Here is a 26,281-nt window from a genome sequence, read left to right on the forward strand (position 1 = left end):
TTAGATGATGAAAGGTATTAGGGGTGGAAAAATAAAATGTAAGAGATTTTCGGTTGTTTGCTCTAGGTGTTCACTTGATTCAGAAGTTTAGAACTGATAATCTCAACACATAAAAGTTTTTGAAAAAAAAAAACACAAAGAACATTTTTCCTCCTTAATAGCGTGCTTTCAATTACCTTATGCCTGACAGTATATTTATTATAAATTTTAAAATATAAATATTTAGAAAATTTTTTTAAAATATTTTCCAACACATTTACATAAAACTGGTAGACTGGTAGAATTTGGAAAAAGGTGATTTTACATTTTGTTTCTCACGAGATGCCAGGAATATAACTTTAGTCACGTGTTTACACACATTTTATCATTTTTTGGTTTATTTCTGAAGAAATTTCGTACAAGAACAATTTTAATTGTGTGAGATATCTGAAATAAAGGTTCAACATGATTTTAAGTTAACGCATTAAATCAAGAAAAATAAAACCATCAATTTAAATCAAATTGTGTGATTTTTCAGCCAGAGTTAGTGCAATTGATAAGAAAAGTATTGTTTTGATTTCAAAGAAGTTGCTTAAACTTTTGAAAAAGACAAAAATAATATCATTTTAAGGTTATTTTGGTGATTTTTTGTGTACTTTTAACAAAAGTTTCGAAAGTAAATTAGATTTATGGTTGCAAAATATGCAAAAACACTCCAAAAATTTGAAGTATCATCTACAGTTACATTGGCGCTTTTCGACTCATTTTCTAGCGAAAATAATTCTCACAAAAGGTTTAATTTAACCATAGTTTTTTACCAAAATTTGTTGTGAACAATTTTTGCATAATGAATTTTTGTTCTAGACTAAGAATAATCAAGCAAAATAAGCTAACTTAAATCAATTTCTATCTAATATATTGTGCTATTCCAGTTAGGATGAGACTTGAAAAGATAAAGGTAAGACCAATATTCTTAACAAAAACAAAATTTTGTATTTTTTTGGTGATTTTGAATGCAATTTCGAACAAACATGAACTTATTTTATTAAAAAATCACCGTAATTTTGACGGATTTTTGTTTATTTTTGATTTTTTTGACAAAATTTAATAAAAAGTATCTAAGTCAAACATTAATTGAACCGAGTAGGTTATGCTAATAACATATAACATCAACTTTAAATTAACTTATAGTAAATAATGCAAACGAACTAACAAATTTATATTTTTGAAGTTCTCTCATAGGTTTGAAACCTCGCGACAAACGCGAAAATTGCTTTATTTGTGATTTGTTCTAACCAACCATTTTCATAAAAATCCCCAATCAGTTTAAAGAACTATAAATAAAACATTGTACAACTCTCACAACCAGTTTATAATCACTAATAATAGTAATAATTTATGACGGGATCTGCTTTGTTTATGGGTGTGTCATTTTTAGTGTGAGTGACTGTACAGTGAATTAATTTCTGAGAATAAGTACGATATTTACTGTTGTTATAAGGAACCAAAAGCTTATTATAAATATATTATAATATTATTTTAAACGAAAAATTTGAAAGTTGGAAATATCTTTTGTGTCGACCGTTTGTTAATGTCAAAGCAATCAAAAAGTCCTTGTATCAAGTAACCTTAGAAATTAAAGGACGTATGTCTGCGGAACTCAAGCCAAATGTCAAAGAAAAAATGAAAAAAATTAAGCGCATTAAATTATTGTTGGAATCCAACAAACACCATTTACCATTTACGAGTTGTGAAGCATTTGGGTGTTATTTGTGTCACGAATTTACGGCATCTACTAACAGTTTACGTTTGAAGTAATTCCAGTTTAAATTTTGATAGTAGGCTGAACTAATACCCAACACCGGGCACTTAAAAAACTCCTAACAAGTCAACATAAATTGTACCTAAAACGATCAGTTGAGGTAAAATTAGCATGGCTCCTGGCGACCCTTTCTAAATAACTCAAAAATACCAATAACGTCTTACAAGTTACAATTTATCATTTTTATTACCACATTTGCAGCAAATATTTTTGTATATAATTTACAGTAACTTTCAATGTCAGCTGTCAAACTTAAATTTAAAGTTATTATTAATTCGATTAATAATTTAATTATTAAAGGCACTCACTCGCTACTGCTCGTTCGTGCTTTAAACCGAATCGTTTTTAATAAATTTCATGTCGTAAACGCCCGTCTCAGAGTTGCAGTTTTCCTATACAGAATAATAATGCAGCCGTTTGTTGTTTAATGTCTGGTGTCGGTAATAATGTGGATTTATTCGGTCCGACGTCCGTTTGCGTCAGAAAATCCAATAAGTGTATTCCAATTTAGTTGACCTTAGCAGACATTTAATTAAAGTGCAGAGTTTGCCATAAATCAGGAGAAGTTGCGTGTTAAAGCACGGCAATCTTTGCAGAGTTCGAAATCAGAAAGCAAATCCAAACCACGGTAACTAATTACAGAGAACGGTGGTAATAGAGGAAAGAAGTAATGCGTTTCTGGCACACCTGGTGCAATGTCGTATAATCTTTCGCAAAAAACACAGCTCTTTTGGAATAGTAATAGAATCGGACAAGCGAGATCTGCTTTTTAGCTGAATCCTAAACAAACTGCAAAATTTGCTTTACCCTTTTAGCTTTGACAAATCCCTTACGGCTACATCACGAGGAGAATTGTTCATGTTCGACCATCGTTTTTACGTAGAGTAGTATCAAAGAAGTCTGCCTACTTTAGACAAACGCTGTTGAGTGTACACTTCGACTGGAAGGTTTCGATGTCGACTACTGGGAATAAAACGTTTCCTTTTATTTTTCTCAAAGCAATTTCTACGATAGCATTGAGGTCAAGCGAGCATGTAATGACAGCGCGAGCATCTTCGAATTAATGAGAGGAGTTAGTTCATGTTCCTTCTTTAACTAAAACTATTTTCTTCAGTCGCAGGGAGGATATAAAACAATCTTTACTTTAAAGTTTGAATTAAAGCATCTGAAAGAAATTGTGTTCACTTATCATTATATTTTTTGATGTTTTAGATTCGGTTTCTTTTTGAACAATCAATCAACACTCACGTTGTTGCATCTAACTCGTGTAATTTTTTAAGATTTTAAATTTTTCTTAGTCCTATTACCCAATTTATAGGTCGCGGTTAATTGATCTGTTCACTTAAAAACAATTATAGATCATTGTCGCTGCGCTCACTCGTTTTGGCAAACAATATTATACTCGTTAAACAAAATCAATCTTTTCATAACTAATTAGTGATTACGTTACGGAGGACTATAACATAGGAGGCGAAACGAGATACAAAAACGCAGTCAAGAAATATAGAGGGCGCTTCGAGCGTTATTTCGCCTCTGCGCCAAATCGTTTTAAATTAATTTAAATCCGGCCAAATTATTTGGAAAAAATGCAGAAATGTTGAGCTTTGCACTTGTAAATGTTTGAAAGAAATTTGTAGAAAATTAAATTTTCTTTAAAAAAGTCCGTGAGACCATATCTCTACCATATCTCGTCAACAATTTAGGCCTTTGAAGTGACGGATTCGTTTATACTAGTGGTAAAGTAACGGAAATTCATACCTAAAGTGTAGAAGATAGAAACATGATGTCTTGGACTTTTTTATTATAATAATAATAATAATAGGAAGTTTCCATTTTTTTAATGTTATTGTTTATTTTCGACATAATAGTACTTAAATCAAGAAATTGAATGCAAAAAAAATTAATTCGATACAAAAAATAACAAAAATATAAGCTTTTTTGTCTGTCGGTTTGACAGCGGTCCTACTTTGAGCCTGATGACGTCACGCGGCATAAACTGTTCACAAGGTAGCGGCGATTTACACACTACTGTTTCTTTCGGCATTATATTGAGATCTCTGGATAATTTTTTTGACTTAAAAGAAATAAATATTGAAAGAAAGTGTTATTTGTGATGATTGAAGTAATTTGTTTAAAGTAGATACTGTAATAAATCACTAATAACTAATAATAATCTACTTTAATAATCACACAAAAATTAGCGTTTGCGATTTTTTTTGGCTTTATTTCTTTCTGTATGCCTTCGAATTTTTTCAGATTTTTTCTACAATTTCTTATAAATAATGAATATTAACTAATGAGAAATATTTATATTGATAAAATATTATTTTATTTGAAAAATTAAAAATATTAACGAATGGAAATTTTTATGATTTCTAGAACAAGCGATGCTTGCAAAATGTTTTGTACAAAAAGTACCTATGTAAAAAAATAAGTGTTCTACAAACGACTTCTTACTAACGATATCGACTCTTGCATAAACAGAAATACAGTTTCTTTATTTTTCAATGCTTTTGAAGATACGTTCAATGAATAAGTAGATGTGGTTTATAATTATAAATCTAGAGTTTTCAAGGATATGAAATTACGATTTTCTTGTTTTTTAAAGTTGTAATGTTCTCATGTTTTGATATGAATCGGTTTTATAACGTGAGATTTCTAAATTTTATTTATTTTATTTTAGTTCATTAAACATTTATAAAAGATATAGGAGTGCAATAGCTAAATGGAAAAAATTGAGAAACAGCGAAGTAATTTTGGAAACATGATAATTTTAACCAGATACAGCCCCTCAAAGAATAGAATTTTCCACATGCGGCAGTGGGCAGCTGAGTCTGTTGTGCCGCGTGACGTCACATCTAGCGAGACCAGTAAAGCGCGCGACCTGTCAAATTTCAAACTTTGAGGTCTCATAACTTTTTAATTTTTGTGAATATAAAAAAATGAAAGGTACCATTAGTTTTACAATGATGAAGGTTATTAATGGTATTAGTTTAAAAAAAAATGGAAACTTTCTCTGGAGGCGAAGTCTAGCAGTTGCTCTTCAAATTTAACTCCCTTAACAACTAAAAACTAAGTAAACAGAAAAATAAAGAAATAAATAAATACAAGAAATGAAATTTACAAAAATCGACTGTATTAAAACTAAAAAAATCTCAAGGAAAATAACAGAAAATAAAACAAGAAGAAAATAACAAAAATCAAAAGGAATTCCGGAGAAAAAATAAAGATTAGAAAAATATATTGCAAAAATTGTCTATCGAGAGTTTTTTGTTTTTAAACAAATGACAGAAATTGTATAATTTTATTGTATTGTAAGAGAGTGATCTATCAAATATTGCTGTTTTAAACTTTGGTGATGAGAGATGAGCAATATTACGCACAGCAACTTGTTGGCAACTTTTTCTTGAATAAAATAATTGACGGAGTTAGGGTGGTGAAGCAGTAACAAACATTTTATAGATAAACATTGACAAAAAATAATTATATATTTGGTCTACCGGTAGCCAACCAAGTTCTTTTAAATTTTTGCAATACATGATCAAATTTCCTTTATTTATAAATAAAACGAGCACACAAATTTTGTATTTTTTGAAGTTGATATTTGGATCGATGATCTAAACATGAATAATAAATAATAAGACCTTAGTTAAGGTTAAGCTTTAAAAGTTATTTCTTAGTTTAAAGTTTAAAATATTATAAATATTTATTATTATAAATATTATAAATACAAATACAAATTTACGAACATTTGCTTACTTTTAAATTCAAGCCAACGTTTTAGAAAATAAAAACATTTCACTTAAATCTTTATTAATAAAACTAGAAGCTCGTGCAACATACGTGGGATCAAAATGATAAAATAACTTTGTATTATCTGCAAAGGCATGGATATTTACATAATTTACGGATTCTAGTATCTCTGTACTATAAACAAAAAATAGAAGCAGTCCCAAAATTGAGCCTTGTGGAACACCGGTTGTAATATTACCTGCTTTGAATTGTGAGGTGCCTATAGTAACAATTTGTTTTCTACTTGTCAGTCATGAATGAAAAAAAATTGTTAAAATTTCATCGAAACCCTAAAAATATAATTTTGCACCTAATGATCTTATATTTTTGCAAACGCTGCGAATGCGGTTGAAGTTACAAAAGAAGTACAAGGAACAAAGTTGTAAAGAATTAAAGTTTCTACGAAAAAGTCTGGGACACCATATTTCTATCTTCTATAATTTAGATATCAGTTAACTTTCTGTAATTTGACCACCAGTAAAATGAAACGAATTCATCACTTCCGCATCCTTTAACGTCTTTAAATCGTAGACGATAGACATATAGTCTCGCGGACTTTTATGTAGAAAGTTTAATCGTCTACAACTTTTTTCCTAACAATTTTCTTACACCTGTAATCCTATTCGTAGAGTTTTGAAAAATATGGTGCAGTGTGCAAATTAATAAAAGTTAAAAAAGAAATTAAACATAGTTTACGACAAATTTTTTGCATTATATGTCTTACTACTGAGGATTTAATGCTTTATCTGTCTGTATTTTCTATTTGCTTTGCCTTAACGGTTATATAATTATAACCATTTTTTCAAATTCATTGCTTTGAAAACTTGGATGGTAATGGAACAATAGCGCTCTCTGGCGACATTAACGAAACTATCGAAAATGGGAACGTTTTATTTGTACGTCGTTCCATCTCCTAGCCTTTAGACATCCGTAGATTACATAAATAACTATTGAATTGTTATACACATTTTGAGGATTATGTTTTTTTCGCCAAATTAATGGGAAAAAATATGTACGAAAGTTGTGACAACTTGTGGCTATCTATACACAAAATCAAAAAAAAATGCTTGATATTTATCAATTTATCATGGTGTCACAGCGAAATTTTCATGTTTTTGTTGTAGTGAGCTATCGCGAGCCCGTTTAACATGTTTCGTCCGGATTTTCAGCAAGCTTTTTGTTGATGTTTACATTTAATATTTTAGTCAAAATTTAAGTTTAGATTAGAGATTTAAAATACGGGATGACAAACTAAAATGTTATTTGTACAAATCCTCTTCTAAAAATGTACACCACATACTGTACAATCTCCCAAAATGAAAAAGACGTTATTTAAAATTATTGAAGGTTTTTTATTAGAAATGGTGAGCTAAAACAATTGACAAATAAAACAATTTTTTCAGATGGTCGCAACGTTTCGATATCTTGTAAAAAGTTTACAAAAGTAAATTTGTGTGTTAGTTTGCAAATTTATTTGTCTAAATTATATTGAGCTTGATGTGAAGTATTTATATGAAGTATTTTAGCTTGTTGCATTCAGTTTAATTTATTTGTAAAATTTGGTCGATAAACGTCTAAAAACCACTGCAATTAGTTAAAACTGGTGGTGTTTTATTTGATTTATTCTATTTTTGTGCGAAATTTAATCAAAAAATAAACCAAAAACACAAATGGTGGTCTGGTTAGAAATGGTGTTAGCTTTACCTTTCTAGCCGAAAACTCATCAATTTAGATTAAGATTAAAGCTAATCTACTTTAGCTTCTTTTGCTTGCTTTGAATGTTTTTACACAAGAAAAAATATTTTAAACAAATTTTGTAAAAGTATCTACCTAATTGTTGCACTAGCACTACCTAATTGTTGTTGTTTTTTTTCGACTGTTACTTATTTTTTAGTCAGAAACTTGGTTAGTTCGCAAATTTCATTAAGAGTAAGATATAAAATTACCAAAATAAGTCGACATTGTTATGGTTGTCGTTTTCAAGAATTTAAGCACATTTTTGGAGTCTTAACTTTTTTGATTAAATTTACGAAATTTGATCTAAATTGATGTTAATTTAACAAGTTTACGCTATTTAGTTTTATTTAGTTTAAATCAATCAAATAATCCAAGTTCTCTCGTTTTGAAAGAATTAGAAAAAAATAATCAAAAACTCTATAAAGTTTAGTCGAATAGTGAGTTATTTTTATAATTTTTAAGCAAGTAAACAGGTGTTTGAAGTACTATATTTTTAGTTTCTTGTAAAATATAAAGAGAAAAATTACAACATTTAATAATTAGATAATAATTAAGATTAAAAAAAAAACAAACTGCAATTTAACCAAGTTATATAAAAAATTGAGTGAATTTTGCGATTTTGAAATAAAGTTTTTTTTATGTTATTAAAATTAATGAAAATTTTCAATCAGCTTTCAAACAGAGATATCAAGAATTTTTAAAAGTAATGGTATTTCTGCCTTTCTTGTGCATTTGAGCACGTTTTATAGTTAAACTCTTAACTTGTTCCCAAGATTTTGTTGTAGAGGTTAAAAAATCACCAATTTTACAATCAAAATAATCTTATTTTTGCATTTTTTAACACGTTTTTTAGACAGAAATGCTATTATTTCGCGAAAACAGACCGCAAAGTTACTAAGATGGGTGTCATCTTAAAAACTAATTGTTTTTATTTGTAAAATTTACCTCAAAATGGTCGAAAAATTATTGAATTAGATCGAAATTACTGTTATCGTACTTTTTTTAGTTTAAGACAAATTTATTTAGTAATAACTTGTCATAACACATCTAAAAAAATATATGGAAAATTGATGTTAGCTTAAACAAACCGAAAAACAGCATTTTGGACGAAAATTTTTTGGGCTAAAATTTTAAGTCTAGCAGTGTTGAAACGTAGCTAAAGTAAGCCAAAAAATAACCAAATTAACTTAATAATTACATAACTTTTGCCTTTTTGAGTGTTATTTAACCCGTTTTTCACCCAAAACCGAAATATTTTGCAATATTGTATTTAAACCAAACTAAAAATTTGATTGGTTATCATTGTTTAAGTAACAATTTGTGGTTCAGTGTGTACTCAAACATATGGTTCTTCGAGCCGGATCTGAACCAGCGATCTTGAGGTTAACTCAAACACAGTTTTTTTTACTCTTATAAAAATTTTTGCTAAAACTATCATATTTAATCCAAATTATTATTAATTTAATTTTACTTCGTAAAGTTGTTTGGTTTTTGACCGTGAATTTTCTTCTATGTATAATCAGAAATAAGTACATTTAAAATATACTTTTACCAGTTTCACTATATTTATTTTAATAGATGTTCTTCAATTTGATTACAATGAAAGTTAATCCAGTAATCCGAATAAACATTTTCAGCTCGGATTATAGAAGTTTTACTGTAGTTCACCACGATCAACAGCAAGTCTTGTTTTAATAAGAATTACTTTACTTTTCAGACCTTATATACAGTGTGTTTTTAAATGATTCTCATCTAGTCGTCTGTGAATTTCTCATGTAAATCTGAAAATGCCGCTTCATAGAAGTAATGATAGGCATTTAGACATCAAATATTACGGTTTTCTATTTATTATGATTCGAATTCAAAAATAAGTTTCGATAATAAAAGTGTTTTCTTGCACATTTTGACAATTTAGTTGTATTAAAAATTTTTTTTTAAAGGAAATAATAGAATTTCGCAACTGGCAAACTTGCTATTTATTGACAGAAAATTCAATTGAGTAGAGCGGCACAAATTTTTGTACCTGTAAATCAGTTTCAAAGTTAACTAGATGAGAATCATTAAAAAACACATTGTACATTCACTGAACTGAAGATTAAAACATTTTTCGAAAAATTTAAGATTTGTTAAAAATTTCTGGCAAAGAACGATTAATTTTTACGAAAATATATTGATGATAAATAAATAAATATATAGCCAAATATTTTCCAACACGCACTTGCCCAATTACAGGAAAAGGAAACAAAATTAAATACAGGGTCGCTAAAAAGTCTGGATACAGTTAAATATTTTCAGAACGGTTTCACAAAAAACCTTGAGATTTGGGAAACAGTTGAAAGTGTTTAACTTCCATCATCTGAGAGCTTTTTTAAATTTTTATTGTCATTTTATTTCGAAAATACAAGTCTAACTTGATTTTTTTAAATGGCGCGAAGGGTCAAATTTACTGACTTTTAAAAGAGCATTTTTTTTTAATTTATTGATGTAACCTAATACCCACTTTTACTTTTATTAAAAGGTAAAAAAATAAAAATTCAAAAATTTTCTGGAATAGTAAAATTAAAGTTAGCTTTGAAGCGATATCTGTCACTCGTATATTAACCAAAAATTAAACTTGGGTGCAATAATTTGTTTAATAATAGTACATTTAAGTAAAACTGAGCGAAAAAAATTTTCATGTTGGTTTATCAGGCAGACATCTTTTGTAGCATAAAAATCAAGTATTCCGTGTTTAAAATTTCTCAATTATAACGTGTACTTTTTTAGTTAAAAGTGTTATTTTAACAATTGTTTTTAACTTTTACTTATTTTCTGGTTAATGTTTAAACAGCATGGAGCTAACTATAAATAAAGACAACATTTCCAAGGGTAACAAAATTTTACATTTTTAAAATTTTCGATTTTTTTTTAAGTTTCGATTAAATTAAGGTATTGTAGTGAGACCGTGATTGATGATGGTTGATCGATGTTTAAATGATTTACAACTTATTTTAATTGATTTATTTAATTAATCTTGAATTTTACTTTTGTTTTCTTTTTTCGAAATGGTTTGGCTCGTCTAGTTAATTGATACGCTACATGATCATTTCACTTACCTACGTTGTGTTGTTTTGATGTACGAAGTCACTCTTATAATGATATCGTAATTTGATCTTAATTCTTATCAGAAAGGGTTCCGGATTTATCCGTAACGCAAGTCCGGATTCAAAGTAGTGTCAAAACGCATGGGAGAAGAAATTTAAACCACAAGTTTCCTCCAAAGTTATTTATTACAAGAATAATGAATATTCCGTTGGATGGATTACAATAATCAATGGTTATGAAAGTTTGATCAAATTTGGCCAATTGTTATTTGTTTTTGTATAGTAATGTCGTCAAAACATATCTCAGAGTCGTAACCACAATTCGTTTGAAATTCCAAGTAAATAGTTTCGAAGTTGCTGAGTGATACGAAAAAGTTTTATTGATATGATATGACGTTAATATTTAACATGAATTAATTTAATTCGATAATGTCCAAATAAATTAACCTACGTTTCAGATGATATTGCTCGAACTCATAGGATCCAGGCAATTGACAACGCGTTTCTAAATTACTTGTACCAAAGGCGGATTATAACATGCTCGCGGAATCTTTGATACGTGCATCGCATTGAATTTTGCGCCCTAGTGCCGAAATTCCGTCTCCGGTAAAAGTCAGGTGATCAACACCTAGAATGAATTACGAATAAAACCCGGACATACAAGCTTTTACAAATCAATCTGAATAAATGTAGAAGTAATTTCTCTCTAAAGTTTTCCGTCCACGAGCTTTGACAAAGACTTGTGCAGAACTTTGCCATGTCGCGATATCAGTTTATTACAGATAATCACGGATGATTATGTCTGCTCGATCGTCCGTAGTAGCCTGCAAGTACGTGGAAGTACTTGCCGTTGGGACGGGAATTACAACGTCCATTCTAAGTACAACGGGCGGAAACTACGACCTGCCACCGCGTCTTAGACCTTGTTAAAGTTGGGGAAGAGCGTCCCCGGGGACTACGACTCTTCCCATGAAGATGGCCAACTCACGAGCCTGTAATTTCTGATCTGGACGCAAAAGAGAAACACTCTTTTGCTTTATCGCCTAACGCGTTGCGGAAGAGAAATCGTTCTACTCTAAACCTATCCTTAACTAGCAACAAATCCTTCTATTTCGTAATATTTTGGTGTATGCAACCTTAAATTATCTGTGTACAACAGTTTGAATAGCACCGTGGGTTTTGGATTTAGACTTTTGTTGTAGTTGAATATTTGTTTGATGCCGTTTCACTCAAATTTGTCGTAACAGATTTAGAAGTTAGAAGCAAAGAATATAAAGAACTTTTAATATTGTAATTTAAAGGTGGGATGGTTGAATTGAAAAATATGAAATTGTTTGTTGCGAGTTATTTTAAGTTGAAAATGATTTATTTAAAATTTATATAGCTGACGTAAGACGAAGCACAAGAATTTAAATAATTACTGGTCTTTTCGGCATTTCCGATGCTTAATAACTTGGTGGTTACGAGAGAATTTATGAAATGAATGATAATGATCACTATTTCGAAATGACTTAAATGATTTAATATTATAATATTAAATGAATAAAAAATTAATTAATCCTTTTGAGGGCCTACCTAGAAATTTTAATCCTCCTAACGCAGGGGGTTAGCTGCTTCCCAGGTGTTGTAGTTCGCAGCACTACCTAATCGAACGAACACTAAACTTGTCTCGTTTTTAACTTACTCACTAATCACTAACGCTATCACTTAATTCAAGAATTTAAATTAATTTAATTTAAAATTACGCTTAAATGCACTTAGTACAATTTAGACGCACTAAAAGGTAAACGAAGATGTTTTTTAAATTTATAAAAATTTAAAAGGGCAACACGACAATCGACTACCTCGAAAGACCGTCAAAAATCGAATCCCTCCTAAAGTCAAGGGCTCATCTTGCGTAAGCTACACTAACTCGCTTACCCCACTACCCTTGTTAAGTAGTTTCCACATATGCGAAATTTTGCAAATTTGACTCTTATGATGTCTTGGCATTTGATCAAACCTTGTTTAACTTTCTAAATATTATTATTAATTAACAGCTGGGGTGTTTTCCGATTAACAATTTCATTATAATTAAACATTAAATTTGGTAATCGTCGATCTGAACTGAATACAATACAAGAACGCTATGGAATTTCCCCAAATATCCTGAAAGAGAAATTAAACTCCAAAATTGGTTGTTGTCAGGTCTGAAGTTGTTTTTGGGAACACAATGAAATGAATTTTGTGTAACAACAAATTTTGTTTGTTTAAATAACACAGAAAATATAAGGAAGAACCCCGTGAGGAAACTGTAATTTTGGTCGTACTACCCCTTGTTAGATGTCGCCCCCAGTACTACACCGGTACTATTTTAACATTTCCGCGTTTTTCTCCAATTTCCTTAGGGATTTTCCTGTCTACTTTCCTCTTAGGATTATGTTAGTAACGGGCAGCAATCGTGTCATGCAATTTTTTTGCTTACAATAATTTAATTAAATAGAATGATTTATACATCCGAATTTCGACGGCTGCGCCTTAAATATTAGGGTTAAATTTTACATCAAAATGTTCAGAAAAATTTCGCGTGTTTTTCTAAACTACTGGTTTCGTGATCTGATGTTGATTTAACAAAGAAAACGTTAATTTCGCTGTAATTTCTTATAAGGAATGCACATGTGTGCTTGTAATTTGATATTCTTTTAAAAAGCTCTGTTCTGTAACGAATTTGTCAACACCCCCTATTCAAGCGGCACTTGACCAACGTCGTTTTGGCTATACTAATCTAGTTAACAGACATGAATTTCAATCGACCAATTCGTTCTTGAAGTTTTGCAACAATTTGTTAACAATTACGCCGAATAAAATAAATTATTCAATTTTATTTGATGACTGGAGTACACTGCATAAAGACTCAACTTTTTGGTACGAAACGTTACGGGAATTTTTGAATAAGATGAAATTTTGATTCTTTCTCGAGTTGTTTACTGATCATCAACGTGCCTTAAATTGGCTCATAAATTCCTTTCTTTTTGAAACGTGACTAGTTAATTTCTAAACAAAATTTTGGATTTAATTTTAGGTTTATCAATAAATTTTGGCTATTTTAAACGAAAGTAAATTAATTATGCTTTTGTGAGAAAATCATTGGATTAGCTGGGCGACTGTGGTGCAGAGCCAGGCCGTCGCCAACCCCCATATCTTTGCATATCCACTTGTTAAAACACATGGCCTTTCGACCACCCAATTTGGCGATTTATAACGTTTTTAACAGTTCTTGGAAAGTTTCGTGGGAACGATAATTTTCTAAACATTTTAATGCTAACAAAGGAATAAATAAGTTAAATTAAAATTTGTTGCAACTTTTGAATTGAAGTTGAATTAATATTGTCAAAGAACTAAACGTTTAAACTGACTCCGAATATTTTGCGCTGGTTAATAAAATAAAATTTTAAATACCGCGATCATCACATTCGCCCCCTGTCTTGCGTTGCTTCGTAGATGCAGCGTAAGACACCGCGTGTAGGTTTGCTGTCCTCTGGTTGGTGGTCGGAATGGTGGAATCACCAGATGGTGGATGCGCCCATAATGTCAGAAACGCTCGAATTGGTAGATACGCCTCGAGATTGGCCCTCATGAACTTCTTGCGGTTTTATTTTAGTCGTCTCGTCGGTGGTAGAATTTCAAATTTGTCATGTTGTATACACCTTTAATTTCGTTCGTCACTGGGTCGGCGATTTGGTATGTGTTTGGATGAGGCTTGGCGATTATTTTGTACGGACCACTGTACAAAGGCATGAACTTGGCGAATTGGTGGGTTCTGGTATCGGAAGTCACTTTGTTCTTCAGTAGGACCCAATCTTCAATTTCCAGTACGGTAACTTCACCCTTTTGGTTTTTCTGCCGTAAGTTCGCGTGATGTCTCAAGTATTCGCGAGCCTTTTCATGAATTTCTTCTCTCGTGAGTGGCGGACGTACAGGCAGTAAACCCGATGTGACTGCATCTAGTGGGTTTGGTGGTGTTCTGCCGTACAGGATTTCATATGGAGAAAATCCGGTACTGATGTGTGGCACGTAGTTCAAACAATCTTCGATGTTGCTCAAATGGTTGACCCAACTGGTGTGGTTTTCTCTACAATACGCTCGGAAAATTCTCCCCAGCTCCCGCATTACGCGCTCGCTAGGGTTCGATTCTGGGTGACGAATCGACGAGAGCGTTGGTTGAATGTCGGCAGCTCTCAAACTATTCTGCCAAGTGTTCGAAATAAATTGTGTCCCGTGGTCGCTTAACACACATTTGGGTTTGATGTACCCAGAGAAATCCTCTATGAGACGTTTGGCAGCGATTTTGGCGGTGGCTTTTCTCAGTGGGTAAAGTTTGAGAAACTTGCTGAAGACGTCAATGACCACAAATACATAGGACGCCCCCAATCGACCTGTTGGTAAAGGCCCATAGAAATCGACGCAAACTAGGTCTCCAATGTGGTCGTAAAGGATTGGCGTTAATGGACCCTGATGTGGACGGTTGGAACTTTTTGTCTTCTGACAAAGGTCACAACTTCGTAGACGTTTCTTAATTGTACGATACATGTTCGGCCAGTAGTACTCGCGCTTCATGGAATTGTACACTTTGGTTGCCCCGAAATGGCCCAGGAGTTGGTGATGGTAATCCACGAGCTTAATTACCAAACTCTCAGGTATGGCCAGGCAAACGTCGTTTGAATTTTGAGATCTGTGAACTAACACATTATTTGTGAAATTATATTGGGACCAAACCCGTTGAGTTCTCGCATCTGGAGCAGCTGCACCGGATTGTTTGTTGGCAATTATTTGACTCAAAACAGGATCATCTGATTGGTGTTGTTTGAGATCGGACATCAGTTGGAGAATTTCAGGTGTGTTGTTGACTTCAAACATTGCAACTATTGGTTGTTCACGTGGATATTCATAACTGGCTTCACCGTCGGACGGGTATCGTGACAGGATGTCGGCAACTACATTATCCTTTCCTTTTACCAACTCGATTTCGTAGTCGTACTGTCCTAGTATCAAAGTCCATCGAGTTAGGCGTTCACTGAGCAAACGACAACGGCTCAGAAATTTCAAAGCTTGGTGGTCGGTTCGGATGATGATTTTTGTGACTTGGATGTAGATTCGAAATTTGTGTAAGGCAAAAATGACGCCGAGTAATTCCTTTTCTGTAGTCGTGTAGTTGAGTTCGGGTCCTTTCAAAGAGCGACTTGCAAAAGCGATCACACCTCGCGAACCGTCTTCCTGAATTTGATACAATTCCGCCCCCAATCCGTAACCAGAACTGTCAGTTTGGACGTAGAATATTTTATTCAGGTCGGGGTAACGTAACAACACAGCTTCGAGGAACAGATCTTTCACACGATCGAAAGCTTCTTGTTCATTTCGTCCCCATCTCCATTTTTCACCCTTTCGAAGTAGTTTGTTTAAGTCTTGTGTGCCTGCACTGTATCGAGCACAAAATTTTCGATAAAAATTACAAAGTCCCAGGAAGGCTCGAACGTGTTTAGTTTTCTGGGGAACCGGAAAATTTCGGATGGCGCTGATTTTTTCCGGGTCGGCTTTGATACCGTTGATTGTGAGAATGTGCCCCAGAAATTTCACTTCCTTTTGTATGAAATTGGATTTTTCGAGATTTATCGTCATTCTAGCTTGCTTCAATTTTTCGAAAACTTGTCGGAGATGTTCCAAATGTTCGTTTAGCGTTTCGGAAGCCACTAACAAATCGTCGATATAATTCACGACGAATTCGCGAACTTCTGTTCCTAACACTACGTCCATTGCACGACTGAATGAACCCACAGCAGTTTTTAACCCGAAAGGTAGGACTTGGTATGTGTAACTGCGACCGTTGTACAGAAAGGCGGTGTACTGTCTGCTTTCTGGCGAAAGTGGGATTTGCCAGTACGACGATCTCAAATCAATGGTGGACATGTAGCGAATTTCGTGAAATCGACGTAATAATTCGTCAGCAGCGGGTGGTGACTCACAATCGGCGATCATTTTGGAATTGATCATTCGGGCGTCGAGGCAAATTCTCACCGTTCCATCTTTCTTTTTCACTACCGTCATGGGACTTGCGTAAGGTGACGCCTCACGTTTTATCACCCCCAAGTCTAACATTTCCTGAATTGTGGCGTCGACGGCAGGACGTAGAGCAAAAGGTACTGGGTACGGTCGTTTCAAGAAGGGAGTCTTGTCGTGTAGTTTTATTTCGTGAGTGTATTTGTGTGTTAGCCCTGGACGCAAACTAAAGATACATCTGTACTCTTGCAGCAGGTGTATTAATTTCCGTTTCTCGGCCTCAGGAATTTTTAATGGGTCCACCTTGGCTTGTAGGGCACTGGGTGACTCTAAGTGTTGCTTTTTGTTACAAGTCGTGATCGGCGCCGAATGATTGACTTCGATGTGACCAACAAGATCTTCCACATAATCCTCCGGTTCCGGTGGTATCTCCGTGGTTTTTCTAAACGGAAAACTGTGGTGCTTCTCCCCGTTTCTCAAAAGGATTTCGTTGTTATCGAAATCGATGACCGCGCGTTGTTCATTTAGCCAGTCTGCTCCCAAAATGGTTGGCTTGATTAAATTTTTAACGACAAGCGCCACGACGGGGTAGAGATGTTCGTCGATTTTGATTTCCAGGTAACACTGAATAACAACCTGGCAACTTCGCTGGCCGATGGCTCCACGAAGATGGATTGAGGTAACCGGTAATGTGGGCGGTTTGTTTCCGGTCTCGATCAACTTGGACCAAACTTCTTCGGAAATACAGCTGACTTCACTTCCGGTGTCCAAAAGTGCGGTGACTGATTGTTGTTGAGAGATTTGGATCTTAATCTCCGGCACGACCCTTTGTATGTTGTTGTTACCTGCGGCAGCGGATTTAATTATAGAAAAAACATTTAACTTAACCTGGGATGCTCGCGGTCGAGCATCGTTTTCCCCTTCTGTTGACTGTGACGAAGTTGAACGTTTACGTTTCTCTCCCGTCCTCAATTGTTGGTTCCTGCTGTCGCTTTGTGGGCCGTGCTGCTGGCCGGAGTACTTTAGGCCCCGTCCTGTACTCCGCCCCCGTTTCCCGAATTCTTGGAGTTTCGTGATGTTTCACCCTGCGCTCTCGAACTTGTGTTGTTGCGGTTGTCGTTGGGGTTGTTTTTGCGCCAGTGATTGTTGCTGTTGTTTCCGTTGTTATTGTGCCAACGGTTGTTGCTGGTGCTGGGTTGGTTGTTGCGCCATTGTTGTTCGTCACTTGAGCGTTTTGGGAAACCATTTCCACGATTTGCAGGAGCCGCAGGACGAGTTACTTCGTGGCGGTCAATGTTTGGCCGCGGGCGCTTTGGCTCGTTACGCCGCTGGTGGTCTGTTGCGCGGGGTCGTTCCCTGGGAGCGATGTTGGTTTTCTCTCCCGGATTTTGTCCCGGAATTTCTTGAGCTGCCAGGAATTCGGCGGCATCCGTGGTGGTACAGATTTTCTCTAATACCCACAACGACTGTATTCTTTCGGGGAAGTGACGCAGTAATTCATCCAGCAACACTTCCTCCGATAAAGGTGTTGTTAACATGTTCGCCATGTCGACGTAATAAGCAAAATGCGACAGCATCGTGCCCCTGGTTTCGTCATAGCGGCCTGTAGCGATTTGAAATCTGATGTCCCGTTGACGCTTGGCCGACCAGTAGGTCCGGAGAAAGTCCCGTCGAAAGTCCTCGTAACCACGCCACTTCTTCTGGAATATTCCCGTCCAATGTTTGGCATTGCCTTTCAAGCAATCCATGGCGACTCCCAAAAGACGCTGCGAGTCGAGCCCGAAAAAACGTCCATATTCTTCAATGGCTCGTAAGAATTTCACCGGATTTTGCCTTTTCAGGCCTTCGAAAGATGGTCGTTCAGGAGCTGGAAGTGGGCGATCCAGCAAGCTCCGGAGTACTCCGGAAATTGCGGCCACATTGTCTGTTGTGATTGGCATAGGTGGTGAGGCCATCACTGCTCCCGAAGTCGCTGATGTGGTCGAACTTCCCGGCTCTTGCACAAGAGGGCTCGCAAGAGGGGCTGGTTCCGGAGCTACCGGAATTTCCGGGTCGGGTTCTGGCGAAGTCGTCCCGTCGCTAGGTAGTGGAGTGACTTGCCAACCATCGACATCAGCGGCGGCGCTGGTACTTGGACGTACCTGAAGGATGGCTTGCGGTCTTTGAACCGCTGTCGACGTCGATGGCGCCGCGAAGTTTGGCACATTCCTTGGTTGTTGGGAGTTTAACCAACGAACGAACCACGTCGGCATTTCTTGCGGTGGGGCTCCGGCGTTTCCGGTGTTCCTGTTGTTTTCCATGTCGACAACCTTCAATCTCGGGTATCGAACGATCAAATAAATTGGAGTCCTAGAAATTTTAATAACACAGCAGTATCTTATTTACGGCAATTTTCCCCTCGGAAATGACACTTTATGACTTTGAATCCTGGTCACTGCACCAATAAAAATGTAGTGAGACCGTGATTGATGATGGTTGATCGATGTTTAAATGATTTACAACTTATTTTAATTGATTTATTTAATTAATCTTGAATTTTACTTTTGTTTTCTTTTTTCGAAATGGTTTGGCTCGTCTAGTTAATTGATACGCTACATGATCATTTCACTTACCTACGTTGTGTTGTTTTGATGTACGAAGTCACTCTTATAATGATATCGTAATTTGATCTTAATTCTTATCAGAAAGGGTTCCGGATTTATCCGTAACGCAAGTCCGGATTCAAAGTAGTGTCAAAACGCATGGGAGAAGAAATTTAAACCACAAGTTTCCTCCAAAGTTATTTATTACAAGAATAATGAATATTCCGTTGGATGGATTACAATAATCAATGGTTATGAAAGTTTGATCAAATTTGGCCAATTGTTATTTGTTTTTGTATAGTAATGTCGTCAAAACATATCTCAGAGTCGTAACCACAATTCGTTTGAAATTCCAAGTAAATAGTTTCGAAGTTGCTGAGTGATACGAAAAAGTTTTATTGATATGATATGACGTTAATATTTAACATGAATTAATTTAATTCGATAATGTCCAAATAAATTAACCTACGTTTCAGATGATATTGCTCGAACTCATAGGATCCAGGCAATTGACAACGCGTTTCTAAATTACTTGTACCAAAGGCGGATTATAACATGCTCGCGGAATCTTTGATACGTGCATCGCATTGAATTTTGCGCCCTAGTGCCGAAATTCCGTCTCCGGTAAAAGTCAGGTGATCAACACCTAGAATGAATTACGAATAAAACCCGGACATACAAGCTTTTACAAATCAATCTGAATAAATGTAGAAGTAATTTCTCTCTAAAGTTTTCCGTCCACGAGCTTTGACAAAGACTTGTGCAGAACTTTGCCATGTCGCGATATCAGTTTATTACAGATAATCACGGATGATTATGTCTGCTCGATCGTCCGTAGTAGCCTGCAAGTACGTGGAAGTACTTGCCGTTGGGACGGGAATTACAACGTCCATTCTAAGTACAACGGGCGGAAACTACGACCTGCCACCGCGTCTTAGACCTTGTTAAAGTTGGGGAAGAGCGTCCCCGGGGACTACGACTCTTCCCATGAAGATGGCCAACTCACGAGCCTGTAATTTCTGATCTGGACGCAAAAGAGAAACACTCTTTTGCTTTATCGCCTAACGCGTTGCGGAAGAGAAATCGTTCTACTCTAAACCTATCCTTAACTAGCAACAAATCCTTCTATTTCGTAATATTTTGGTGTATGCAACCTTAAATTATCTGTGTACAACAGTTTGAATAGCACCGTGGGTTTTGGATTTAGACTTTTGTTGTAGTTGAATATTTGTTTGATGCCGTTTCACTCAAATTTGTCGTAACAGATTTAGAAGTTAGAAGCAAAGAATATAAAGAACTTTTAATATTGTAATTTAAAGGTGGGATGGTTGAATTGAAAAATATGAAATTGTTTGTTGCGAGTTATTTTAAGTTGAAAATGATTTATTTAAAATTTATATAGCTGACGTAAGACGAAGCACAAGAATTTAAATAATTACTGGTCTTTTCGGCATTTCCGATGCTTAATAACTTGGTGGTTACGAGAGAATTTATGAAATGAATGATAATGATCACTATTTCGAAATGACTTAAATGATTTAATATTATAATATTAAATGAATAAAAAATTAATTAATCCTTTTGAGGGCCTACCTAGAAATTTTAATCCTCCTAACGCAGGGGGTTAGCTGCTTCCCAGGTGTTGTAGTTCGCAGCACTACCTAATCGAACGAACACTAAACTTGTCTCGTTTTTAACTTACTCACTAATCACTAACGCTATCACTTAATTCAAGAATTTAAATTAATTTAATTTAAAATTACGCTTAAATGCACTTAGTACAATTTAGACGCACTAAAAGGTAAACGAAGATGTTTTTTAAATTTATAAAAATTTAAAAGGGCAACACGACAATCGACTACCTCGAAAGACCGTCAAAAATCGAATCCCTCCTAAAGTCAAGGGCTCATCTTGCGTAAGCTACACTAACTCGCTTACCCCACTACCCTTGTTAAGTAGTTTCCACATATGCGAAATTTTGCAAATTTGACTCTTATGATGTCTTGGCATTTGATCAAACCTTGTTTAACTTTCTAAATATTATTATTAATTAACAGCTGGGGTGTTTTCCGATTAACAATTTCATTATAATTAAACATTAAATTTGGTAATCGTCGATCTGAACTGAATACAATACAAGAACGCTATGGAATTTCCCCAAATATCCTGAAAGAGAAATTAAACTCCAAAATTGGTTGTTGTCAGGTCTGAAGTTGTTTTTGGGAACACAATGAAATGAATTTTGTGTAACAACAAATTTTGTTTGTTTAAATAACACAGAAAATATAAGGAAGAACCCCGTGAGGAAACTGTAATTTTGGTCGTACTACCCCTTGTTAGATGTCGCCCCCAGTACTACACCGGTACTATTTTAACATTTCCGCGTTTTTCTCCAATTTCCTTAGGGATTTTCCTGTCTACTTTCCTCTTAGGATTATGTTAGTAACGGGCAGCAATCGTGTCATGCAATTTTTTTGCTTACAATAATTTAATTAAATAGAATGATTTATACATCCGAATTTCGACGGCTGCGCCTTAAATATTAGGGTTAAATTTTACATCAAAATGTTCAGAAAAATTTCGCGTGTTTTTCTAAACTACTGGTTTCGTGATCTGATGTTGATTTAACAAAGAAAACGTTAATTTCGCTGTAATTTCTTATAAGGAATGCACATGTGTGCTTGTAATTTGATATTCTTTTAAAAAGCTCTGTTCTGTAACGAATTTGTCAACACCCCCTATTCAAGCGGCACTTGACCAACGTCGTTTTGGCTATACTAATCTAGTTAACAGACATGAATTTCAATCGACCAATTCGTTCTTGAAGTTTTGCAACAATTTGTTAACAATTACGCCGAATAAAATAAATTATTCAATTTTATTTGATGACTGGAGTACACTGCATAAAGACTCAACTTTTTGGTACGAAACGTTACGGGAATTTTTGAATAAGATGAAATTTTGATTCTTTCTCGAGTTGTTTACTGATCATCAACGTGCCTTAAATTGGCTCATAAATTCCTTTCTTTTTGAAACGTGACTAGTTAATTTCTAAACAAAATTTTGGATTTAATTTTAGGTTTATCAATAAATTTTGGCTATTTTAAACGAAAGTAAATTAATTATGCTTTTGTGAGAAAATCATTGGATTAGCTGGGCGACTGTGGTGCAGAGCCAGGCCGTCGCCAACCCCCATATCTTTGCATATCCACTTGTTAAAACACATGGCCTTTCGACCACCCAATTTGGCGATTTATAACGTTTTTAACAGTTCTTGGAAAGTTTCGTGGGAACGATAATTTTCTAAACATTTTAATGCTAACAAAGGAATAAATAAGTTAAATTAAAATTTGTTGCAACTTTTGAATTGAAGTTGAATTAATATTGTCAAAGAACTAAACGTTTAAACTGACTCCGAATATTTTGCGCTGGTTAATAAAATAAAATTTTAAATACCGCGATCATCACAGTATATATATATGTTATACCATAGAACTCAGTAAAAAATGCTCTTCTCAAAAATATTAAATTTGATCTTTGTTGCTATTTAAAAAAAATCAAGTTAGCCTTGTATCCGAAGAATAAATGGAGATAGAAATTTAATAATCATCTGAAACGACAGAATTTATATACTCTTAAGCATAAACCAAATTTCAATAAGTTTTGGTAAATAGTTTTTATAATATTTAACTGTATCCATACTGTATTAACATTAAATGTCAGTGATAATGACGATATAATGTTGAAACGGTGGTGGTAGTGTGTATGTCTCTGTTTAGTATTTTTTGTAGAAATTTTAACCAAAATGGATTTACTTTCATAAATTTCTGTTTTTAAGATAAAAACTTTAAATTTTTAAAAAGCTTTATTTATATTATTAAAATAATCGTGAGCCAGTTTCCTGTACTGAAATGTCCAAATAATTGGTCTTTCGAGCCGGATCATTCATTTTGCATTATCAACAATAATCACGTTTAACATGACATGTCCCATTACAAATAAAAATCAAACAGATGAGTGTTTGAAAAAATTTGGTTTCTTGTTGAAACCGTGAATATTACGATGTAAATCTCCACAAGCGCTCTTTAAAACAACTCAGTGTTTCGAAAGGCCCGTCCTGAATTATTAATGAATTGCCTAAACCTACAGATCGAGAACTAGTTGGGTTTTGAATCGTAACTAATGTTTGACCGAAAACTGTAAAACAATTCCCTTTGATTAGTAACTGGATCGCTATTAGCCACATAAATCCTGAAACGTGTCATCTAGTATGTGTGTACATCCCCAGCTTTCTAACTTAGTTATTTCACGTGAGCTTAATAGATTATTTATCATTACAAGCTTCAATTTGGAGCTAGCGAACGTAGCATGCATTTATAATTGGTGTATGCGATTTATGGTTGCGTTCCATTCGTCTGAAGTGAGCTGGTAATTTATTTTTGGGTGATAGACTACGCTTTTTACCTTAGGAAAGCTCGATCACGTCGCGGAAAATTGGGTCGTATTAAGCTCGCCTTTCGCACAACTTCAAAACCAGACGCGATTGTCACTCACTGCAGAATGTCTCGATTTGTATGCCATGCCATTATTTCCTTGTTATCCCTTGAATAACGACTACCTTCCGCTAAGTGAATAAATATAACGATAAAATAGTATTATGACATAATAAATGTTTGAACTACTCCCTTATAAATAAAAAAGATAATTCTAAAAGTTTTGGTGACGCTTTCTTTAAGAGTTCAACTTGTTGGAAGTATCGGAATTTAATAACGGCACAAGAGTTAAATGACTCTTTTTCTACTTTGGAAGTTGATGGATTTGAGATGAAACAAATCTAGTCTTGAACAATAAACCACACGAGTTTTAATATACAAATGTGATGGCTAATAACTTACTGTGACAGTGTTGTCTGAATAAGATTAACTTTGAGTTTCTTTTAACGTAATAAAATTTGATTTATGAATCGATTATTTTGTAGTTTTTTTGTTGGAAAATTGCTGGTTAAGATAAATGACAAATAAAATAATATTTTCAAAGACGCAATAACATTTCGACTCTTTGAGAGAACGTTAAATAAAAAAAATAAAAAACAATGTTTTTTAGAAAAAAGCTTTTATTTAAAAAATGCACTAAAAACTAAAAAAAAATGTTTTTCTAGTTTGGATTTTAAAATTTATAAAAGCTTTAGGAACAGTGCTCACTTTAAGAAAGTAATTCTGTAATTACTTCCGTATTGTTATGTTATCACTTATAACCGTTTCTAAAGCTTTTATAAATTTAAAAATTCTAATTTGTAAGCACAAATATTCTCCTCTGATAGAAAATAATAGTTTATTGTACAAAAAAAGAAAAGTTGTTTATTATCTGTGAGTGATGGGAACGGAATCACAAGCAGATAATGCCATCTTTTCATTACGTGTATAATACAACGTTTTCTCTTATCGCTAAATTTTTTCACCGATAGAATAAAAAAATCACCAAATGGTTACTTTATTCTACGGAATTTTTGTTGTATGACTTTAATTGAAGAAATTAATATAACTAGGTGTATTGCTCACCACAAATCCGGGTACGTAATGTACATTTAATTTCTCAATTTTCCTTTTTTGAGGCCAAATGAACTACTTCCATACCCGATTTTGACACCAACAATTGTTTATAAAAAAACAGACCATAACTAAATGAAATAATGTTCTATAGTAACCACTTGTAGAATAACTTATCTATGGAATAAGCAACAACATTATTAATACCTATAAGAGAAACATTATTTTTTTTTGTTTAGTGCATTTTTTATATAAAAACTTTTTTCTAAAAAACTTTTTATTTTATATTGTTATTTATTGTTTTTTAGTCTTTACTTATTCTAAACGTCTTTTTTCTTGAGATTTAGTTTCGCCGTATTATTGTTGCACCATTATTTTGTTTAGTAGTATGTGATAGAAAACAGCTGTTAGCATTGAAAGCACATCCTAAAGTCTGTTCTGTGTCTATACACTATCGTCCAAGCTAAATGAATTAAAAAAAATTGCGACATTTGTTTGTAACGAAACGTAATGAAAGTGATCAGATATATATTTCCCAATGACCAACACATTGTAAACATAACCTAAAACTTTAAAACCCCATTTAACCCTTTTAAAGGGTATTTAACTACATAGGATTGCATTGTCACGCTCATTAAGTAAGTATGCAAAATTTCAATTCATTGTTACAACGGGAACCCTTTCAAATTTGGCTCCAAAAATATAAAACAGACAGACAGACAACAAAGCAAGTTAAATAAAAGCTTTTTAAAATAATTGTTTGTCGGTTTCAGTAAATTAGACTAAAGTCAATGTTACTCGTTAGTTCTCAGATTATCATTTAATTTAAAAAATTTGGTTAAAGTCGAGATTGGTATTTTATTCACGTTACTTCTTTTTGTGCTAAATTTATCAAAAATAATCCAATAAAATACAAAATTATGTTATTATCAAAAATGGTGTTACCCTTGCTTTTTCAAGCATCAGAGTTGTAAGATCATAAAATTAGATCGAAAGTGATTTAATTTACCTTATTTTGTTTTCAATTCAGCTTATTTTTGAATAAGAAATTTGTTGTACAAAAAATTTTAGATCTCATTTTTTTTTTTGAGATTTTGCTAGAGACAACATCGCACAGTAAAACTTACCACAACATGATTTTTATTTATTTTATTTATTTTTTTGAGTAATTTTTGCACATTTTTCAGCCAAAAACCTAAATATTTCGAAAAAATTTGTTGAAAATAAATTAAAAAAAACAAACTAAGTGTAAAATGGAGATATTTTTATCTTTTTGAGGAGTGTAAGTATATTTTTAAGGTTAATTTTAAACATTTTTGATTAATTTCGCTAACAGTGGCTGGAAAATCACAAAATTTAGTGCGCTTGGGTTTTATTTGATTTAGCTCGATTTTGTACAAAGTTTTTTCAAAAATAAGCCGAAAAGCTATAATAAAGTTTGCTCGAAATATCTTTTATTTCATATTTTTCAAGAAAGTAACATGTTTAAAATTAAATTCTCAGTTTTTTTTGTGAGAAACAGTGTAAAATCACTCAATTTAGTTGAATAAAACTTTTTTACGAACGTTTTGATACGGTTTACAGTCTTTACAAAGTTTCTCCTAAATTGTGACAGTTTTGTGTTTTTCGATTTTTCAAACTAATTTTTTCCTAATTTTGATTTAAGCTGGTAAAAAATAAACTATATTTTGTATTTCTACCAAAGTT

General features: G+C 33.5%; 2 protein-coding genes across 5 annotated transcripts in view; one reads left to right on the forward strand and one right to left on the reverse strand.

Moving 5' to 3' along the window:
- The window catches only part of LOC103314073 (uncharacterized), a 195,757-nt gene that overhangs the window by 107,201 nt on the left and 62,275 nt on the right, over positions 1–26,281 (forward strand). The window lies entirely within an intron of this gene.
- On the reverse strand, positions 17,469–18,746 carry LOC135265900 (uncharacterized). The gene has a single exon (XM_064356254.1). It carries the CDS (start codon positions 18,744–18,746, stop codon positions 17,469–17,471), a length of 1,278 nt encoding a protein of 425 aa, XP_064212324.1.

This window comes from Tribolium castaneum, chromosome 4 (genome assembly GCF_031307605.1).
Source record: "Tribolium castaneum strain GA2 chromosome 4, icTriCast1.1, whole genome shotgun sequence".
Taxonomy (NCBI): domain Eukaryota; kingdom Metazoa; phylum Arthropoda; class Insecta; order Coleoptera; family Tenebrionidae; genus Tribolium; species Tribolium castaneum.